This window comes from Aspergillus ochraceoroseus (genome assembly GCF_002846915.1).
Source record: "Aspergillus ochraceoroseus IBT 24754 chromosome Unknown P175scaffold_2, whole genome shotgun sequence".
Taxonomy (NCBI): Eukaryota; Fungi; Ascomycota; class Eurotiomycetes; order Eurotiales; family Aspergillaceae; genus Aspergillus; species Aspergillus ochraceoroseus.
The window spans coordinates 1,120,995-1,142,951 of NW_024468477.1; the positions used below are offsets into that span (position 1 = coordinate 1,120,995).

Consider the following 21,957-nt stretch of genomic DNA (forward strand, 5'->3'; position numbering starts at 1 on the left):
TATATATATATATGCATACAAAAAAAAAAAATAAAAGCAAGTGAGTGGGTGAGTGAGTGACTGCTATCCGTATCTAAATACAAAACAAAACAATGTACATCAAAATGAGTGTATAATTAAAGTCCAATATATATATATATCTCAATATCCGAAAGGAAAAGGAAAGTAGTAATAGTAGTAGTAGTGGTTGTGGTGGTGGTTAAGCCCTGGTAGAGCCTCCAAACCTCGTAATCCTCTTAGCCAAAGTCCTGGCTTTCGCTAGCGCGCTCCATTGCTCGCCGCCGCCGCCGCCCTGCACAGGGGGAAGAGAGGACATTTCACGTTCCGTAGGCGTAGTAGGACCCGGTACAGCGGGAGCAAGAGCAAGAGCAGGAGCAGGAGCAGGAGCAGAAGCAGAAGCAGAAGCAGGAAGATTGAGATTCATTTCGTGTGTTGCGGTATGCATGGCCAGAACGGCCATTTGGCCTAGGAATGTCGGCTGTTGTAGAAGATGCTCAAGAGGAATATGAAGAGTGGTTTCTTGCTCCAAGAGCCAGACGACCTGTCCCATGTTCACGATGTCTCCTCCAAGTTGGAAGAAGGATGAATCGAGTTGGAAGGAGGCATGGGGTTTGCCGGTGCTTGGTTTGGGAGGGAGGACTTGCTGCCAGATTTGGGTTATGAGGGAGGAATGAGTGAGGATTTCAGAGAGACTGCGATTGTTTAAAGAAGCGGGGAGGGGATTGTTGTTGTTGTTGTCGTTGTTGCTGCAAAGCGTGCTAGAGGCGTCCCCTATAACTTGGGAAGGAATGGAACGAAGCGTGGAGGGGGACGGCAAGGCAACGTTGGGGTTTGAGACTAGGCTCTGCAAAGTTTCGCAGACCATGTCAAGAACGTTGATAGCAAAATCAGTATGGATAGGCCCTTTGAGTGAGTATCCTAAGGAAACGGTGAGCTTGTTGGGTTGGCCGGCGACCGGCTTAGAAACGAGGGTAAGATCCGTGAAGTTGTCAGTCACCCCAACACCGCTCATTGTATAGTTGTTTCTATCGAGTTGCATATGGCCTTCGTATTCGACGTTCTGATGGAACACAGATGTTGTAAAGTGTGTTGAATCGGGCCAGTCGGTGCAGCGTCTAATGATTTCCCTGAACCCTAAGGACTCGTAAGGCATGTTTGCGACATGTTGATCTTGGAGATAGCGGAAGAGATCCAGCGCTGTCCATTGGTCTCTGAATTTGACCCGAACCGGGATGATATTAAGGCATGGTCCAATTGTGTTTTCGACTCCTGGTATGGTAGCATTCCTGCCATTCACTGTGAGCCCGAACACAACGTCGTCCTGAGCCGATAGCTTTGCGAGAGTTGTTGCCCATGCTGACTGCATGATTGTTGCGATGGTAACATCACCTATTGCCGTGGATGGAACATCGATAACTCGCCTCTGCTGCGCAAAGCCTCCTATGTGCTGGAAGGAATTAGGGGTGTCTCGCTGAATAATTTCAGTCATCTGAGAACCTTTGAGCAGCGAGGTCCAGTGCTGGTAGTGTTCTGGAGTGATTGTGCCTGGCAGTAGTCGCATATAGTTCATGAACGACGAAGCGCCTGGAACTGGGCTTCCCTCATATGCCATCTTGATGGCAGTCATGATTCTTGGAAGGCAAACTCCATCAAATTGTGCATGGGACATGCGGATGAGTATGCGATGCTCATCACTGTTCCTCTTTTTTACGACGTAAAACTGCGTATATTGTTCTCCTTGCCTTGGACTTTGATCCCGGTCTCGCTGCTGGAGAGATGCAGTATACTCATCCAGGCTCTTTTCAGTTTCGTAGATGAAAATATCCGGCCGAATCTTGCGCAACACTACCTGGAAGAATTGCCCATGGAAACAAACGAACACAGTGCGAAGGATGTCAAAAGCATCAACCACACGCAAAAAGCTCTCTCTTAGGCGCTTGATATCCAACGATCCCCTCCCATCGAGATAGAAGTAGTTTAGCATCCATCTTGATTCAAACATGGTTGCGGTAATAGATAGGGATTGAAAATCAGTTACTGGAAGAACATCAACAATGCCCCCTTTGAAAACACCAACTTTGGGGCATATTGCAGCTCGTAGCGACATATTATCGAGCTCTACTGGCTGCAGTATCGAGATCTCCCGAGAAGACCCGCTCTCCGGTAGAGTAGGCTTTGTTTCTTCAGACTTTGCTATGTGATTCACTTTCTGCGCATCAGACACAGAGGTCGTTAGTTTAGCCTTTTCGTTGAAGACGAGTAGCAAGTCCTCAAACCCAGGGTTTTTGAACACATCGGCCACAGTCAACATTACTCCCTCTTCTCGCGCAAGACCAACCAATTTCATGGCTGTTATGCTATCTCCGCCCAGCTTAAAGAAGCTATCGTGGTGCTTCACTGGGTTCGGCGGGAGCCCAAGTGTGATGCTCCAAAGTCTCCAAAGTCGTCTTTCCATATCAGCTGGAATCTTGTAGTCGTCGGTAAGGGTTTGTGCGGAATCGGAAGGGGTCATTCCTCTAGCAACAACCACGTTGCAAATTGAGGCTTGAATCCCACCCTCAAGAGGTAGGGACGCATGGGAAGAATTTGAGTCGCTGGCTTTAACAGATGGGATAGCAAGTTTTCCTTCTTTCAACAACTGGTTAATGACAACCTTGATGCGGTTATCAATGATCTCTTCTAGGGAGCCATTGTCTACTGTTCGCATAGGGATTGGGGGGGTCTCTGCAGCACAAGCAGTCTCTTGGAATCTTGGGGAACGCCTTAGCGATTCCTTTTCAGAGAGACACAGTTCTGAAATTGGCTTGGATGGGTCCTCAATAAAGCAAGTGAAAACCTTAGCGATAGAATCTGCCAAGGTAGTCGCCTCGCCCTCAGACACACAATTTGTCCAATATCTCAATAAGATGCCTTCTCGACCCCGAGCGGTTTCAACATTGACTGTGATGGGATACTGATACCAACCACATTAGTTCCTTTACGGTCATTAGATTTTCAGTTATAGCGCTTACCTCGGTTGGATCAAACGCCTTCAGGAACTTAAATGATATGTTCGTTTTCTCAATACTAGGATCCGAGTGATTTTGAATTGAGATGGTTGTGTTGAATAGCGTCTTTCCTTTTTGGCCAAGTGCGTGTTGAATTTGTGCAAGTGAGCAGGTTTGATAAGGAAGGCCCTGGATGTAGTCATTTTGCACTGCTTTAATGACATCAAGGAAGGTCTGACCGGCCGAGAATTGGACTCTGCAGCATAGCATGTTTATAAAAATACCCACTGCATCTTGGATTCCGGGAACTGGTGAATCACGTCCCGTGGACGGGTAACCAAAGCAGACATCGTCTGATCCAGCGTGCTGTCGAAGCACAATTGACCATGCGGCAAGAGTTAAGTTGGCAAGTGTCATCGAGTGATCTTCACAGAAACGCTGGAGTTCGGGGAAACGGTCAAATGTCATCATGAGGGACCCAAGCTGACGAGTACCGCTTTCTCCCGTGGAAACGGGGAGATGACACGGCCGGACACCCGCTAGATGTTGTTTCCAATATGCCAGAGCCTCATGTTGAGACACGCCCTTGATGTGTCTGATATATTCGCTGAATAAGGGTCCCCGACCTGGAGGAAGTCGATTGCTGTAGGCTAGTTTCAAATCTCTCAGAAGAATGTCAATTGATCCCCCATCGATGATAGCGTGATTCATTTCAATCTTTAGCAGGACACGTCTGGTAGATGTTTTGCAGATGACCAATTGATGACAGAAATCAGAATCCTTGCCTGCATTAGCATCTTTAAGTCTGATAGTGTCAATCTTGGCCAGCGCGGATGAATCATCAAACTCGACATCGATTATTTTCTCGTTGATATCCTTGACTACCACTTGGTCAAACGAGCTTCCTTTGCAGTTGCTGTCCACGAAAAGTGTTCTTAGAATTGAGTGGCGAGAAACGACCGCTGACCACGCTTTTTGGAGCCTGGCCAGATCTATGTCATGCCCTTGGACTTCAAAGACTGCATTAAAAATATACTCCTGGGGGTCCTTCAGTTGACTGAGCAAGATCCCTTCCTGCACCGGAGAGCAGGGATAGATATCTTCCACTTGGTTCAGACGCGATATTCCAGCACACGGAAGCGTGCTCTCTGTTAAATTCTTCAACCCTTGGTAAGTAATCGGAAGCAAAGGATAGTCACTTAGACTAGGCTCAGGCTCTAAATTCTTGAATTGGAGCAAGTCGATTTCAAGAATTCGTTTACACTCAGAGGCCCATTTTTGGATCTGCGCCTCGCGCCGCATATTGCGGTTGTAAGTGAATGAGACGTGGAGTTTCTCTTTCACGATGAGGGCGGACACTTCAAATAGGGCGAACCGAGGTGTTTCTGGTCCCATGTCCCCAGCAAGCTCGAAGGTTTCGGCATTAAAGACATCTCCATAGTGCTGGAAAAGCGACTCATTTCCTTCTAACTGCTGAAGCTGTCCAAGATAGTTGAAAAGTATCTCGAGAGGTACGGGGAACTTGTCAGCCTCCGTATTTTTATCGGAATGAAGGATATTTCGAGCGAATAAAGCTCGATTGATTCCAGCGATTTGGCGTCGAGAGTCCTTAACACGCTTCAATGTATCAAGGAGATCTGAATCTGAGTCAGAGAGATTGTTGTTATGATAGGTACCACAATGTGTCTCACCTGGTAGCGCTTTGATATGTAGAGGGCACAATGTAGTGAACCACCCAGCCGTTCTTGAAGGGTCGATAGAAGAATCCCAGGCCTCACGTCCATGGCCCTCATTGTATATGGTTGGAATATCTCTATCGTTGAACACATGGCCAAAGGCCTGGATCACAGCAGAAAGCAGAACCTCAATGGTTTCTGTCCGAAGAACGTCGTGACAGTCGCGAACGAGGAATCGAGTGGCTTGCTCGCTCAGCGTGAAAGTTTCCATCTTGACATCTCCATAATTGTTAGGGGAATTTTTCATTCCCCAGTAGTCGAGATTAGGTGGCTCCATAGAAATATCCAAACCATCAATCTCCTTGTTGCAATCCTCAGCCTGTAAATTACACCAGGATTGGAATGAGAGCGGCGTTTCAGGAGCCAGTGAGCCAGTGTCAACAAACTCCTGAATATCCTGCAGAACAAGACGCCACGATACCATGTCGACACAAAGGTGACTGGCTACAAGGAAAAGTACTTGATGTCCGTCTATGAACTCAAACAAGTCTGTCGCAAATATGGGCCCCGCTTGAATATCCAGGATGCCTTGACTGTCTGCAGCATGACGCAGGATCTCCCGATTATTCTTGACCGAGTGAATGCGGAATTTGTAAGACGAATCGATATCCTGCAGCAGTACAATTAATTTGGTGTCCTTGAACAATGAATTCTAATGCTTACCTCTGTAATTCTTTGCTGCCATGTTCCATCCCGAGCCTTGCTGAATCGTGCTCTGAACATCGAATGTTTGTTAACAACAGCACGAACAGCGTCCTCGATCACCCTTGGTTTCACTTTTCGAGATAAGCCAACAGTCATGCTTTGATTGAAACGTCTACAACCCTTAGGAGCTGCCTGAACACAACGGAAGAATAATTCCTGGACTGGAGAAGGGTTGAATGGGGCGATCGACTCGGTTTCACGCTTCATTTCTCGAGGCTTTCCATCACAGTATGCAACAAGCTCGTGCATGGATTTACTCTGGAGGACGCGATTGAGAGCCAGACTTAATCCTTGTTTGCGCGCTTTTGCTATGACAGCCATTCCGGTAATACTGTCTCCACCCTGGTTGATGAAAGACCGGTTCGGGTCGATCATATGTTTAGGTAGGTTGAGAACCTGGGCAAAGACATCCCGGAGAATTTCCAGCACGGCTCCTTTCTCATCTTTCTTTTCTTGTTCGATATCTTCGCCTTTCAAGTTATCGTAGTCCTGCATTATATGGGCATAAGAATCCTCTGCAAGCTCCTCGACCCAGTGTGTGATTCTCTTTCTGTCTAGTTTGCCAGAGACAAGCATTGGGATGTTTTTCATGACCGCCCAGACCTGCGGAACCATGTAGATAGGTAGCTGTCTTTCCAAACTATTTTGAATGGCACTGGTTTCTGGGCGTCCTAGCTTTATCATGTCCATCTGGCTGACAAGCTCACATGCACCGCTCGCGATGATACTTGAGCCCGATATCAGCGAGTTCAAGGAAAGAACAGCAACCAGCTTGTGACGGAGAGGACCTTTCTGTGGTAACACGACAACCGCATGTCGAATCCGCTGGTCTTCATAGAGACGATGCTCAATCTCACCGAGCTCCATTCGTTGTCCATGAAGTTTGATCTGGTGATCCTTTCGACCTAGGCATTCTATTGATCCATCAGGGTTGTACTTAACAAGGTCACCTGTCTTGTAAACCCTTCGGGGTGAAGGTAAAGGGCTCTGGAAGTTCTTCATCCAGACAGGATCGGTAATAAAGGCCTCTGCTGTTTTGGTAGGATTTCTGAGGTATTCCCTTGCAAGAGCTGCGCCTTCAAGTGCAAGTTCCCCAACAGCACCTAGAGGAGTAAGTCTATCGTGATTATCCGGGTCAACAACCCAGGTTAGTGTGCTTCGAATTCCATGACCAATGCAAGAGAACTCATGATTGATAAAGTCGGTATTCAAGACAGCAAAAATGGTTGTCTCTGTAGGACCGTATCCATTGATCAGCTTCACACGGTGAGCCCATTTGGTTACCACTTCCCTTGTTAGCTTCTCTCCACCACATGAAAGAACCTTCAGGGAAGGCAGACTCGACGGGTCAAGGATAGCAGCGATTGAAGGCGTGAGGAATGCCCATGTGACGTTCATGCGCTGCATAGCACCTGCAATATCATTCAAGCGCTCCTCTTCGTTGGGAATGCAGATACATCCTCCAAGCATTAAAGTACCGAGCACTTCCATGATTGCTGCATCAAAGGTAAGTGATGCAAATTGGAGAGCTCTAGCGTCTTTATTCAAATGCACAATAGGACCAAAAGCCATGACACTACTTGAAATCGCGCGGTGGTCGATAATAATGCCTTTTGCACGTCCTGTACTGCCAGAGGTGAAAATCGCATAGGCCATGTTTGACGGGGTAGCAGAAACACGGGGCTTCGTAATTGTCTTAATTTCCTTGTAAGCTTTGATGGTATCCTTGCTTACCGGAATAACCGTGCTCACAGAGCCCAGATAGCGACCGCGGTACTGGGGAGAACAAATGATCATATTAGCCTGAGTCTCCGCCAGGACCTCCTTGTGCCTCGATGTTGGATGAGAGGGGTCAAGTGGAACGAAAGCTCCACCAGCAATCAAAATAGCAAGTATAGTGACTACAGCCCAGACGGATTTGTCTAAACAAACTGGAATGAGGGTTTCGGGGCCAATCCCGCAGGATACGAGATAGGCAGCAAAAGAAGAAGCCAGACTGAACATCTCCTCATAAGTTAGCTGCCCATCCCAGGAACAAATAGCTGGTGCATTTGGTTGCGTTAAAGATTGCTCCCTGATAATGTCGTGAGCACATCTGTCCACACAAGTAGGATTTCTCTGATTCCATGAAGCAATATCGGCCTTATCCAGAGGGCTTGACACATCAATCTCTCCAACCTTCATCGAACTACCCTTCGGGGTATTGAGGAGCTGTTCGAGTACAAAGCTGAACTGTCCCAGTAGTCTTTCTACTTGCCAGCTGCCAAGGATAAGCTCATCGTGATGGGCCTGGATGGTCAATTCGTATTCGGAAACCTTGCACTCGACAACAAGTGGGTAGGTAAAGAACTCTCCATTTGTCTGGTTGTTTTCCGGTGCCCAGATATCGTTGTTAAGCTGGCCATAATCGGACTGGATCACAAGTAGATTCTGGAATTCACAAGCGAGAGCTGTGTCACTGCTGAGTTTCTGGATCCTCTGGAGTCCGGAATGCTGGTGTGGTATCATCGCCGCTGTTAATTGGCGCACATAATACAGAAATTGAGGTATTTGGAGTCCGTTGTCCACCTTCAAACGCATGGGTACTGTTGTTAGTGCCGGTCCAGCCACATCTGTGATACCAGGCATATCAACATTTCGGCCCATGAGAGTTTCCCCAAAGCAGACATCTCCACAGCCAGTATGGATAGAAACCACGATTGACCAAGCTGCACGAATTAGCTCAGGGATAGTAATATCAACGCTTCCAGTCGCCCGTGCAATATTCATACTGCGGCTTTGTCTGTTTCCCACGCGGATAGATCCAGAGTCAGAATTTTTGCTCTCCGGGAATGGAACGGAGGAAAGGTTGGAAAGCTGTAATTTCCAAAATTCGTCTGATTGAGAAGGGTCTTGCTCCAGCAGATAGTTGATGAAGAGATTGTAAGGAATTGTGGAATTCTCTGCAACGGTACCAAGGTAGATTTCCTCAACCCTTTTCAGGATCTGTGGAATACTCCAACCGTCATAAAGTGCATGGTGAATTACCCACACGAAGTAGCGCACTGAAGGGCCGGGTTGAACAATAGCGTAGTTAGTCAACAAGCCTCCATTGCTCTGAAGAGTGTCCTCCATCAAGTTATCAAATGTTGTCTCCATACTCCAAGAGATCCGTTCATGGTTGAGAACAGCTTGGAGGAATCCCGCAGCTTCGGTGTGCACAATTCGGGTCCGTAAAATATCATTCTCATCAACTGCTTGTTGCCAAGATGCCTTGAACCTTTCGAGATCAATGTTTGGAGCCAATTGGAAAATGGGACGTGCGATGTAGGACCCCCGGTGCTGAATAGAGAGTGTAAATAGTCCTTCCTGCACCGCGCTGCAGGGATAGATATCCGATATAGAATCTCCAGGCACACTGCACTGCTCAGAAACTTCTTCCAGAATATTTTCAAAGGGTACATCAGTAGACAAAAGGCTGAACCGCTTTAGCACAGGTCTTTCTGTGGATTCCCTCGCGATATTGCACCTCTTGCCCAAATCCGACAAGCCCGGATGTCCATAGATATCGGCAACAGACAGTGAAATTCCCTGAGACATTGCAGCTCCAACAAGCTTCATGGCAGAAAAAGAGTCTCCCCCTAATCCGAAGAAAGAGTCTTCAGCGCTGATGGAACTGGGCTCGAGGTCCAGAACTTCTGCCCAAAGATTTCTAAGGGTTGATTCTACTCCTTGTGCGACGGCCTGTTCCGGGCCAGTGTTCGAAATCATGTATGCCTTCAGCTGTGTCTTGGAAAGTGCCTGGACCATAGCTTGTAGCCCTTTTCGATCAAGTTTGCCAGTGGCTCCCAAGGGCAGATATCGCATGGGGAAATAGAACTTGGGTATCATAAGCTGCGGCAAAACTTCACTCAGGGATCTATAGAGTCTCTCAATAGTGCTTTGAGTAGATTCGGACCCCGGAACCAGTGCATTAGATGTCGTAACATCCTTAGATTCTTTCGCATCGTTGACTGTGAAAAAGGCAGCTAAACCTTTAGCCATCATTTTGGTTTCGGGTGTCACGATGTCAACAACTACTTGAGAATTGCCTGGTAATGATAGAGCGCATTGTTTCTCAATTTCCTCTAGCTCAATTCGCTGGCCGTTGAGCTTGATTTGCGTGTCCATCCGGGAGATGAAGCAAAGGTTTCCATCGGACTTGTATCGAACAAGGTCTCCAGTCCGATACATCCGCTCACTATGGTCAAGAACATCTCGAAGCCCTGATTTTGGACACCATCGAGGGTTTTTTATGAAGACCTCCTGGTTTTTCTTGTCGTTGTTAAGGTAACCGCGAGCAGTGTTGCATCCTTCCAACACTAATTCCCCTACAGCTCCAACAGGAAGGAGACGATTGTAATTCTTGGGATCAACAATCCATGCCCGACCACAAAGTGCAGTTCCAATGCAGTTAATGTCATCATCAATCCTGACACCCGTTGAATCTGTTTTCAAGCTTGCGGTTGCGATGATAGTAGCCTCTGAAGGGCCGTAGGCATTGAAAACATGTCTGTCCACCCAACGACTAACATGGCTTTCCGTTAGCTTCTCTCCACCACATATAATGATGCTCAAGGTTGGAACACTTTCTGGGTTAAGAGTGCTCATAACAGATGGTGTGAAGGTGACGAAATTTGCCTTCATCCTGTTAATTGCGCCAGCAAGGTTATTCAACCGCTCTTCATCGCTGGGGACGCACACGCAGCCACCAGTCATGAGAACTATGATGGTTTCAAGTACACTGACGTCAAATGTATAACTTGAAAACTGCAAGGCACGTGTAGTTGAATTTATTGACAGATGATGGGCGAAAGAAACAGAAGCAATTCCAAGGGCAATATGTTCGAGCACCGTCGCCTTTGGCTTTCCTGTAGTTCCAGACGTGAAAATGGCGTAGGCGGCATTGTCGATGCTTGGCTTCGGGATCGAGGCCGGGATAAAAGAATCAGGAATCTGTTCAATTACACTTTCGGTGACGGCAAGGGCAATCTTGCATACCCGGGACACTTTGTCAAGATATTTTCTCGAGCACAAAACAATAGGGGCGTTAATATCATCAACGAGTCCCTTCAGACGGCTTTCAGGATGAGAAGGGTCCAATGATGCAAATGCGCCACCGGCTTTTAGAACTGCCACCTGCGCAATAACAGCCCAAGCCGACTTTTCGAAGCACAGCCCTATAAAAACTTCGGGGCCTACCCCGCTGTTGATCAATTGAATGGCAAGTTTAGTTGACAATAAATCGAGTTGCTTGTAGCTAAAGTCTCCATCCCAGGAACATATAGCTGGTGCGGAGGGTTGTTTTGCTACTTGCTCTTGGATCACCTCGTGTGCGCACTTGCTTGGTCGCTCGGGAAGAGTTGCATTCCATTTGCATACTTGTTGACAGGATCGGGGACCAAAGAAGTCAACATCTCTAAGTAGAGCATCCGACTTCAACAGGGTCAGAACGGAACCCAGAGTATGTTCAAAGCAGTCCATAATGCTGCCGATATCGTTCGATGACAAGCTTGCCGGGAGATACTTAAAGTCAATTTCTCCAGAAGACCCAGAAACTTTGGCGTTGACAATGATGAGATACCTGCTGAGGGCTTCTTCGAAGCTGTAGAAGGCCTCATTATTGAACTCCTCAGTATACCTGAAGATCGTGTTGAAAAGCGGAGAACTCTCAAACCCAGCAACTTGCTCGATCTCGTGGAGAGGCATTCGGTGGTTAAACATCAAGTCCAACTCAATCCGCCTCTTCGCAATCAAATCCTGTAGGTTCATTTCATCATGCAAGCTAAGTTTGCAAGGCAGGAGGTCGTGCTGCGCATTCTTAACTTTAGGTTGGCCAGTATTGTCAGCCAAACTTGTCCTTGGCCCATAGTAGCCGAAGCAAGCATCCTCCAACCCGGTATAGCAACGCAAGACCAACCCCCAGATAACCTGGAGGAGAAAGTTTGGAGTGACCCCAAGCCCCCTGCACTCCTGCTGCATCTGTGGTACATTTTTCAATTTCAAGCTTTCCATGTGAAGTTTGCCTTGCTCTCCCTTTCGCGTGCTTAAAGAGGGGAATAGGCAGGGCTCGGTCTCGGCTAAACCCTCTTTCCAATAAGCAACATTGTCTTTGAAATCACGAAGGCTGTCACTCGTCTTTGCCAAATCACAAAGCTTCTCCTGCAACACGGTTTTAGATGCCAGAATCTCCAAGTATTCCACGAATAGGGAAGTCAGGCGTTCAGCTTGGGAGGAATACAAAACTGTGTTATCGTAGCGAACCCTCAACTGTAGTCCGTCCGTCTCAACACTACAAAATAGTGCGAGAGGGCACAAATGCAGCCCACATTGTTCTTGCAAATCGGACTCTAGCTGTTCCAGGAAGTCGCTCTGCTGGCTTATGTCGAAGTCCGAGACCGAAACCGAGAGTAGAGAGTTAAATTTGCATGCTTGAGCAGCATCCGCGCCGAGATTCTTAATACATCGAAACGGGGCCTTCTGGTAAGGCTTAGCTGCGGCCAACGCAGAATCGACTTGTTTGAGAAATCCAGCAATGGTACAGGTATTGTCGACTCGAATGCGCCGGGGAATAACTGTAGCGGAGGCTAGGATATCTTTTGTGGAGCCGCCGGCAGCGTCCAGCAACAGATCCCCAAAGATTATGTCGTCACAGTGTGCATAGCTGTGGATTGTCAACGCCCAAGCACAAATAAGAGCAGTTCTTGCTTGAGACTCCAGCCATGCATTGTTCCAAGAAACTTGTGTGCTCTTGTACATCTTTTTCTGGCCTTCGAAGGCCTGCGGTACTGAGAGAAACTCATGTGAAGTCACCGGCTTCTCTAGTTGAGCTCTCCAGAAGTCACCAAAGGCCTTGATACTAAATCCACACCTAGTTTCCTCGGGTAAGGCTGAAGCTGCCTCTCTTAGCATTCGACGGTTCAATTTACCCAGTGTTGTCAACGGGAGAACTTGTATAGGGAAATACAGATCCGGCACCTGGCTTGACGGCATCAGATTCGACAAATATGAGTGTAGCTTTGCCATGGTATTGTGGAAGTCAAGCGTTTTCTGACCGATGAGAGTTCTTTCTGTCTTGAAATTGGTTGACTCGTTTGTCTCGGGGAGAGCAAAGACAACGAGAGATTTTGAAGGGCTCTTTTCATCGTCAATGCCAATCGTGTCCACAACACATCGGTGACCTGGAAGTGAAAAACGTTCCAAAAATCGTTCGATTTCAAAAGTTGTGATTTGGGATAGCTGGCGGGAAATATCGCCTTTCTTCCCCAGGTAAACGAAGGTTCCATCTGAGTTGTAACGGGCTAGGTCTCCCGTTTTCATCATCCGGCCAGACGATCTGGAAAGCAGTGAATATGAGTCCTGACTCCGGTGGGAACCCCAGCTTGACTCTTTGATAAAACTGCTCTTTGCAAGCTCCCCTTCGCATAGATAACTATGGGAGACACCAGGGCCCTCTATCACCAGTTCACCAACGCATCCCACTGGAACAAGCCGGGAATGGTTTGAAGGGTCAACAAGCCACGAGCGGCATCCAACACTTGATCCAATAACATGTGAATTTCCCATTTTGTCCAAATTTGGATTATGGATACAAGTGAAGGAGCATTCAGCTGTGCCGTAAAAACCGTGTAGTTCCACCTTGTTCGACCAAATCTCAATGACTTTGTTTGGGATAGCTTCACCAAATAAGGAAAGTATTCGAATGCTTGGAACGTCAGATTGTTGAATGAGGGACGCCATTGACGGAGTGACGCTAAGCAAGTTGACATCTAGCTTATTGATAGATGCCACCAGTTGACTTGGCTCATCGCCCTCGGGAATGCAGAGGCAGCCGCCGCTCATCAAAGTGCCGAATACTTCCTGGAGAAACATGTCGGTCGTGTAAGGCGCAAATTGTAGCGTTCTTGTCTCTGAACCGATCTTTAGAGCAGAAGAAAAAGTATTGGCGCGAGACAGGATGGCTCGGTGATCCAAGATAGTTGCTTTGGGGGGTTGGGAGTCGCCGCAAGTAAGCACAACATAGCCATCATCTGAAGGAGGCCTTTGCGTATGAGATGCTGCGCTTGAACCCGACAGACAATCAAAAAGACTCTCATCCACAGCAATAACACCCAAAATCTCGCCTTCGAGAACTTCCGCATGGGATACCGATGCGAGCACAATGTGTGCTGCAGTGCCAGTCAGCCGTCCATCCAGATGTCCAGGAAAGTGGGCCTCGTTCCTTGGAACACAGACGCCTCCTGCTTTAAGCACAGCAATAATAGATACAATTTGCCAAATTGATTTGTTAAAATGAATTGGCACCAGATCTCCAGTGGATATCCCGAGCTGTGCCAAATAACTTGCCAAACGAGAAGACAAGTCGTCAAGGCTGGCATACGTGAGAGTCCCATCCCAAGCTGCAATGGCAATAGCATCTGGGTGCGCAGCCACTTTTTCATGGAAAGCTTCATGTACACACATGTCGATTTCCTCGACAAGTGGTTTATTCCATCTTCGTATTTGGCGCTTGTTCCATTCACTCAAGTTCTCGACCTGGGCAATTTGCTCGTCATGGTGCGTGACAATGTCCTTTAGGCATTTGAGGAAAATGGTAGCAACGTTTTCCGCTTGTTTATCAGACAAATGATTTGTCCAATAGTTCAGCTCAATACTTGCGTCTTGTTCTGACACCTCAATATTCACAAATAGGGGGAACTCTGCAGGATCTTGGATTGTGCCGACTCTGGAAAATTCCACAGCTGTGGTCGATGCGGTGTCCGTATTGGAAACTTTTCTGTAGGAAACTCCGGTATTGAGTAATACAGTATCAGAAAGTTTCAACTCATGTTGGATGTCAATGAGGGACAATGTCTTATGGGGAAGACTGTGCATGTAATTGTCCTGTACTCTCTGCAGTATACCTTTGAGTGAATCATCTTCAGAAACTTGCATACGACAAGCTAAGAGATTGATGACGGGCCCAACGACTGACTCTATATCCCTAACCGATGCATCTCTAAGAGAGGTCATATAGCTAAAGCAAACGTCGTTTGAGCCGCAGAAAAGACGAAGCGTTAGACCCCAAGCCGCACTGAAGGCAGTTGACAGTGTCAAACCACTCTGCTCACAGATAGATTGCAACTCGCGGAAAGAGCCAAAACTGAGCTGCACGGTTCGGAGCTGCTTTTGAAGAATTTGCTTTCCATCGTCAAGTATGGGGAAAATGCAGGGCTTGATATCAGCCAAATATGTACGCCAGTATTCAAAGCTAGGAGCCTGAGGGAGGTCGTGTAGATATTGCATGTAGTTCCTAAAAATTGGTTTGTGGTCGTTGAGTTTGCCCTCATAAGCCATCTGCAAATCTCTTAAGATGATCGAAATTGACACGCCGTCCATCGCTGCGTGGCTGAGTTCAATTCTGAAAAACACCTTCCCGGAAGTTGTTTCGCATATTGTCAAGCGATGATGGGGTTGATGCTCATTGTAAATTTCTCGCTTCTGGATATCAAATGTTTCTAGGACGTCACAATCATCCGAACATCTCAAATGGATAGGAGATGGCTCAAACGACTTAAGTACTATTTGGCAGAACAAATCACGACTGGTCAAATTTTCAACAAACAAGGTACGCAGCATCGCATGGCGGGAAACGACCATTCGCCATGCATTCCCCAACTTTGTAGCGTCAGGCTTGTGCTCCGAGTCGAATACTTCGTAAGTATCATGAACAGCATATAGAGAGCTGTCACGAGAGCGAGCAAGTAAGATGCTCTGCTGCATGCGTGAGCAAGGATAAGCATCTTCGATATCGGCCCAGCTGACGCCGATGCTTGGTAACTTTTGGGCCACCATGTTTTCAAGCTCCTGATATGTTAATGGAAGCATGGGGAAACTGCCCAATGTTGGTCTTGGTGAGAGATCCTGAAGTGTCTTTCCAATGGATTTAAGCAGGTCACTACAACAAGATATCCAGTCGTGAATAGCTTCCTGGTGTTTCATATATTTATTAAAGGAGAACGTAAACCGAAGTTTACCATTCACAGCCAGCGCAGATATTTCGAAAAGTCCAAATCGTGGGGTCTCTTCGCCAAAGTCTGCTGCACCTCCACCTTGACCAGTCTCTCCGGCCATTTGGTCCATGAGCTTGAACAAACCGTCTTGTCGTTGTAAATCACGATGCTGGCCAACATAGTTGAAAGTGATTTCCATTGGACAAGGATGTCTGCAATCACCGGACTCAGTAGTCGAGAACATACGATCCGCAAAGGCCTGCCTGCCATTATCTAGGACACTCCTGCGGACATCTTTGACACGTATCACTGTCTCCACGGGGTTGCTGGCATCAAAATCTGTCACAGAGATTGGAAAGACCGTGGTGAACCAGCCAACAGTACGAGAAATATCGATTGTCGAGTCCCATACTTCTCTCCCATGACCCTCGTTGAAGATGGTTGGTAGAGGTCGATCTTTGAATGTTTGCCCGAATGAATGCATTAGTGCTGCCAACAATATATCAATAGGTTCAGTTTGAAGGCTGTCGTGACACTCTAGTAATATAGATTGAGTATCCTCTGCGCTGACTTCGAATATCTCACAAACCACGTCTCCATACGTTGAAATGGGATTTTCCATTCCCCAGTAGGCAAAATCTGGAGTCAGCATGCTGTCCAAATCGGTACTCTTTTGCGAAAGCGAAACATGTGTCCGTTCGTCCTGTAAGCGACACCAAGTTGGAAAAGGAAGGGAGCTGCTTAAAGTCGTATTGTCATCTGCGTTTAAGAGGAGATCTTCCAAATCTTCGAGTATAATCCGCCATGACACAATGTCAACGACAAGATGATGGGCGACCATTGATAGGACAGTGGCATCATCACTCCGCTGGAAAATATCGACGGATAAAAGAGGCCCATTGACTGCATTGATGGATAGCTGGCTTTCAGAAATAGCCTGTTCAATATCGGACTCGTGTCTGATATTGTGCGTTTGCAATTGATAGGAACCATCGACGTCTTGTGTAATACGCTGTTGAAAGAATCCATGACTATCATCCTCACTCAGCCGAACCCGAAGCATGGAATGGCGCCGAATCAGGGTTTCAATAGAGCGGCGTAGATCGCCCTCCGCCACTGGTTGATTCAGACGGGTACGAATTCCTTGATTGAAATGTCCTTGCCCCTCCCGGCGAGCCATAAAATGGAGTTTTTGTATTGGCGAGAGTCCAAAGGGCTGGTCCGTTGCTTCCTGATATACCACTGGTTGATTGATCTCCTTCACATGTGTGGCCAGGTCTTTGATTGACTTGCTTTGAAGTATATCCTGCACTGTAACGCCCATTCCTTGCTTTTTACAAAAGCCCATGCAGGTTATCGCAGCAATAGAGTCGCCACCCAAGCTCAAGAATCCCTGATCAAGACCGATTTGATTTCTGGGAATGTTAAGCACTCGACTCCATACTGACATCAATCGGTCATGAATTGTGTTTTCTGGGTCCGTAGTATGCACCACGGCGACAGAGCGGACTTCAACAGCTTCGTTATCAGGATCTTCCGCCATATTTATAACCCAGTTCATCACTTCCTTCCGGTTTAATTTACCGGATGGGAGTAATGGCAGGGATTCAACGCACAACCATACTGAAGGAATCATGTAGGTTGGAAGCCGCGAAGAGAGTTGGCTACGAAATTCTGCAATAACAACAGACTTTTTGGAATGATCAAGAAGTTTGAGTGGCATTTCTTTCGAGGATGGTCCGCCCTGTAAAGACAAAACGGCCACTATTTTGCCTTTGGAGAACCCGGAACCTGACAGAAATGCTAGAGAGTGCTTGACTTTGGGAAGTGTGCTGAGGTTGTTCTCGATCTCCCCAAGTTCAATTCTCTGGCCGTGCAGCTTAATCTGCGTATCCTTTCTTCCTATGAATGTCAGCGAGCCAGCATCTGAGTTATATCTTACCAAATCTCCAGTCTTATAGAACCTGCGATCACCGGAGCCAGGATTGTCTCTTGACCACGCAGGATTATAGATGAAGACTTCGTTTGTTTTCTCTTCGTTATTCACGTAGCAGCGGGCAAGCGTTGGGCCCTCAAGCAGCAACTCACCTGGGCTGCCAACCGGAACGAGTTGATCATGGTTATTTGGGTTGGCAATCCAGGCACGCACTCCAGTCGGAAACCCTATATCTTGACAATCAGATGCAAAGCGAATGTTTGTATTAAGTGCCGCAGAGACTGCGCTTTCCGTGGGGCCATATCCATTCACAAGCTTGATATTGGACCACGTTTCCTGGTGTGTTTTGGACATTGCTTCCCCAGCAAGGACGAGAGTTTTGAGAGAAGGAACTTGGGAAGGGTCGACGAACTTGACAAAAGACGGAGTAAGGCAGGCCACGTTGACCTTCATTTGATTGATTGCCCCAACGATATCGTTTAAGCGTTGCTTATCACTGGGGATGCATACACAGCCGCCATGAATTAATGGTGTAAGAGATTCAAAAAGACTCGCATCAAATGTATGTGCCGCAAATTGCAACATCCGACATTGAGAATCAATGTCCACCGGTGGACCGTGCGCCATCGCGCTTGACACATAGGCCCCATGTTCCAGTAAAGTACCCTAGTTGCGTTAGCGACCAGACAAAGACTGGGTTGTTATCCGGTCATCTACCTTTGGCTGCCCTGTCGAACCAGATGTGAATATCAAGTAAGCTGCGTTGCTGCTGTTTACTTGCGATTGAATTACTTCCCCGGGCGAGAGCTGAATCCCATTCAACAGGATATCATCCAGTGGGGTTAAGAGCTCTGCAACATTCCCCAAATGCTCTTCCCTGTTTCTAGAACAAAGCATAATCCTTGCATTGATCGATTGAACCAAGGAACGCAACCGAGATGTTGGATGAGTCGGATCCAGGGGAACGAATGCACCTCCAGCTTTCAGAACCCCAAGCATCGCCACGATATACCATTTCTAACAAGTCAGTCACAATCTTTGACAGGTTCATCTTGACACTGGACAAGCTCCATGCGAAAATTGCCATCAGTCTTTATGGAGACGGTAGAGCACTTACTGATTTATCAAAACAAAGGGGCACGCGGACTTCCGGTCCAACACCCTGGGCTTGAAGATGACTTGCCAGCTTACTGGAGAGATAATCTAACTCCCCATAGGTAAAGCTTCCATCCCAGGCGCACACAGCTTCATTTTGGGGATGGATAAGTGACCGTTCTCGTATGACGTCGTGGATACAACGATTGACCGCCTCTGGGAGGACGGAGTTGAACTTGCAGATCCGCGACCAGTCAAGTCCGAGAAAGCTGTTCAAATCCGTTAAGACAACATCCGTGGTAGAGAGTGTGTGATTTAACAGATTCTCAAAGTAGCAGGCGACACTGTCCATTTGCGCTACAGATATTTCCGTATTCCACCATTCCAGGAAGATGCAAATTTCTTGCTGCAATACTTTTACATGGAGTCTAACGCGACACTGAAAGAAGTCAGGAGGTCAAATCTTGGTTTTTTTTTTTTTTTTTTTTTTTTTTGCACAACATACCTCCGATGGAAGATTAATTGCTAGCATTGATCGCACAGAGGTTCCTCCGGAACCTTTGGTGCGATCACAGCAGGTCCGTACCATGAGGATGGTATTGAATGGCCAATCGCCATTGTGATCGGCATTTAAGCCCTCCGAAATTTCAGAAACAGCCTCAAGGCTATCGTTCCCCTCGACTCTCCTTCTTACAGACTGTATCGAATCACTTTCAGTGATAGATAGCCTGCACATTGACAACTTTCTAGACTGTAACAAATCACTGCTAGAGGCATGGGCATGTTGGTAGCCAAAACAGATATCCTCTAGGCCAGTGTATCGATACAGCAGCAATCCCCATGCCGTTCTGAGCAGCGAAACTAGTTGGCCTTGGTCAAATGCGGCAAGTAGTTTGGTGTTTTGCATAGGGGTTGTTCGTGCTCTTATTGAAACAGCGCGTTTAGGTCCACTAGAGGTGGTACCAAAGCTAGGTAGACAACACCGTGCATGCTGAGCCATTTTCAGGGTCAATTGCAAACAAGTCTTGCCCAGAATAATAAAATCGTCTGTACAGGAAGAAGAATTTTGGGGGGGGAGTTACTTAGAGCCCACAGAGGTACACCATTCTATCTTTAAATTGGACCATCATTGCCATCGCATCGTGACTGACTCCTAGCGGACAAAAATAGCCGGAAAGTTCTCACAATGTTCTCGTCGAAAAGCTTTCATAATGCACACAAACATTGCTAGAGTCAACACGAACCTCTTGAGGACCAATAGCAGCCAGTCACCGAAGCAAGATCGAATCCAGTCATCAGACTACCAAGGGTATTCGCCATTCCCTTGCTTATTCCCGAGACAGGTGGGTGCATCCAAGCAGGCTTAATGTCTAGTGTAATTTCAGGGCGCGTCTCCAGCCGAAAGTTAACAGGCCACATGGTGGAGCGGGTTGACCGATTGGGAGATCTGGGTGGATATTTTTTTTTTTGTTTTCCTAAAAGACATGAAGAAACATTGGTGCACACAGTGGCCAGGGGTAGACCTGAATTCGAAGATAGCTGGTATTTTGCCATCCAGAATCAGAAAGAATCGTCTGGGAAGATACATGGAGGAGCCTTTCCTGCAGTGTTCCGGGCCAAAGATATGAGTCCCTGAGGGTCTCAACCCGGTCTCGAACAATATGGGATGATGCATCATCGAAGGCCCAGAGAAAGGAACTGGGTTTTGTCAATATTTTGCGATTGTGTCGGGACCCACTTTCTTATGGAGAGAAATATCCTAGTGAGCTTAGCATAAAAAGGAGACAATTGGTAGAATAGAAGTTGGCCAGGGGGGATCGATGGATCTCTGTCGTTCCTGAGGGAACACGCCGCAAGAGCCCCTCCCTGGCTATTGGTAAATGTCCCCACGCACGAGTTTGAATTTTTAGCACTTGTTAGGTAGTAAGACATTGTCAGATATAACATAGGTAGTATGTACAGGGATTGAGGATGATTACCTTCTTACACCTCAGGGTGTTGAGGCAGAGCGTCACCTAACATCATAGCCAATTGCGAATAAAATGATGGTGATTCAATATTGCAAGGTTCGTGCTCCTGAAAATTTAGGCGGTGGTGTCTGATCACAAATGCCAAGGACAATGTCAAAGTCAACAAACTAAAGAGATCCAATTGACTACGCTACTTGGGACACATGAGACCTGACAGCTAGGTAGGTACCTAGAGGGATTAACATATCGTGCTTTCAATTTTTCCGAAATTTGTGGATTTTACGATTCAAATTCTCCCAGATAATGGCAAGTTAGATTTTAGCCTGAGGTCGTATTGATGTACTTGCCAAGTAAGAAGACAAGGCATAAGCAGCAGGACCCAGACTCAGCCTTATCACTTTTACGTAAATCATGAGGGACGACTGAAGATGGCCCAAGAGAAAGAGAGATTCGACCAAGAAAGAACCCGATCTACCTATTCGCTTCTGCATCGTATTAGCTAGTGCCCAAGTCTAAATTCGATAGCGATACACGAGCGGTAAGGAGGTCGAAAACTAAAAGTCCGATTTTCACCCGCATATTCCATTTCTGTCAGATCTCCGCACTGGAGGAAGCAAAGCTGCAAAAGTCCCCACTGCGCCCTAAGGTTTGGATAATGCCGGATTATTCCTGATTGAGATAAGCTCCATGATATTTCCAATCTAACCAACCCTCGCTAACAGAATTAAGCCGCTGCTAGCAGCAAAAAGCACTAAAATGATCCCCGATGGGCGAATGTTTAATATCACGACGCATCGAAATATAAATTCGGCAGAACATGCAGAGCTAAAAGAAGAAACCACATTGAAAATTGGACGACATCGGACAGGGGGGGGGTTGGTGCCGAGTTAACCGACTTTGAAAGCTGGCGTTCGCACAATAACGCCACTTTAATATATACATACAGAGTATATATGTATGTACTCTCAGCTTTCTACCCGGCGAGGCCCACCTCTCTCTCTAGGTTCCGAAGCCTCGCCGTCGCACTAGTCTCGGTGGGTACCTGCCTTGGATGGTGATAATCCTACTTATCAACCCGGATCAAGATCTCCACACTAATACGTAGATACTCGTACCATTACCCAAAGTGGTATTTATTAGAGAGGTACAAGGTACTCACTCTATTAATAGTATTCATAAACTTTGTGACTGGTAAGATGTAAGGAGCCTACATACATACGTACCTTGAGGCGGACGGACGTTCCAATGGTTGTCCTTTTTTTACTTTGGATTCTTTATTACCTCGGTATGCATTTGGCGTGTTCAGTATACAGGTACCCAACGATAAGAATGTCCTATCTCTCCAAAGATTCTACCTAAGTAATAGAAAAGAATTAGGTAAAGAAGAAGATAAGAGAAGTAATTCCCAGCGATGTTACGTAAAACTTGTTTTGACCCAAAAAAAAAGAAAAAAACTCACCTGACTCGACAACCTGCCAATCCAGGATTCATAATTGGGTGATGCGGGTTGTCACTTAA

General features: G+C 46.9%; 1 protein-coding gene across 1 annotated transcript; it reads right to left on the reverse strand.

Annotated features, from left to right (window-relative positions):
- Positions 1–199: 199 nt before the first annotated feature.
- On the reverse strand, positions 200–19,515 carry nrps1 (nonribosomal peptide synthase Pes1; the record flags this gene model as incomplete). Its single annotated transcript, XM_040895178.1, has 10 exons — positions 18,975–19,515; positions 18,492–18,908; positions 18,092–18,391; positions 18,012–18,040; positions 12,204–17,924; positions 8,462–12,110; positions 5,387–8,368; positions 4,679–5,333; positions 3,012–4,630; positions 200–2,638 (listed from the first exon to the last, which is right to left on the reverse strand). The coding sequence occupies exons 1-10, from the start codon at positions 19,467–19,469 to the stop codon at positions 200–202; spliced, it is 18,306 nt and encodes a 6,101-aa protein (XP_040753921.1). The 5' UTR covers positions 19,470–19,515.
- Positions 19,516–21,957: the final 2,442 nt, after the last annotated feature.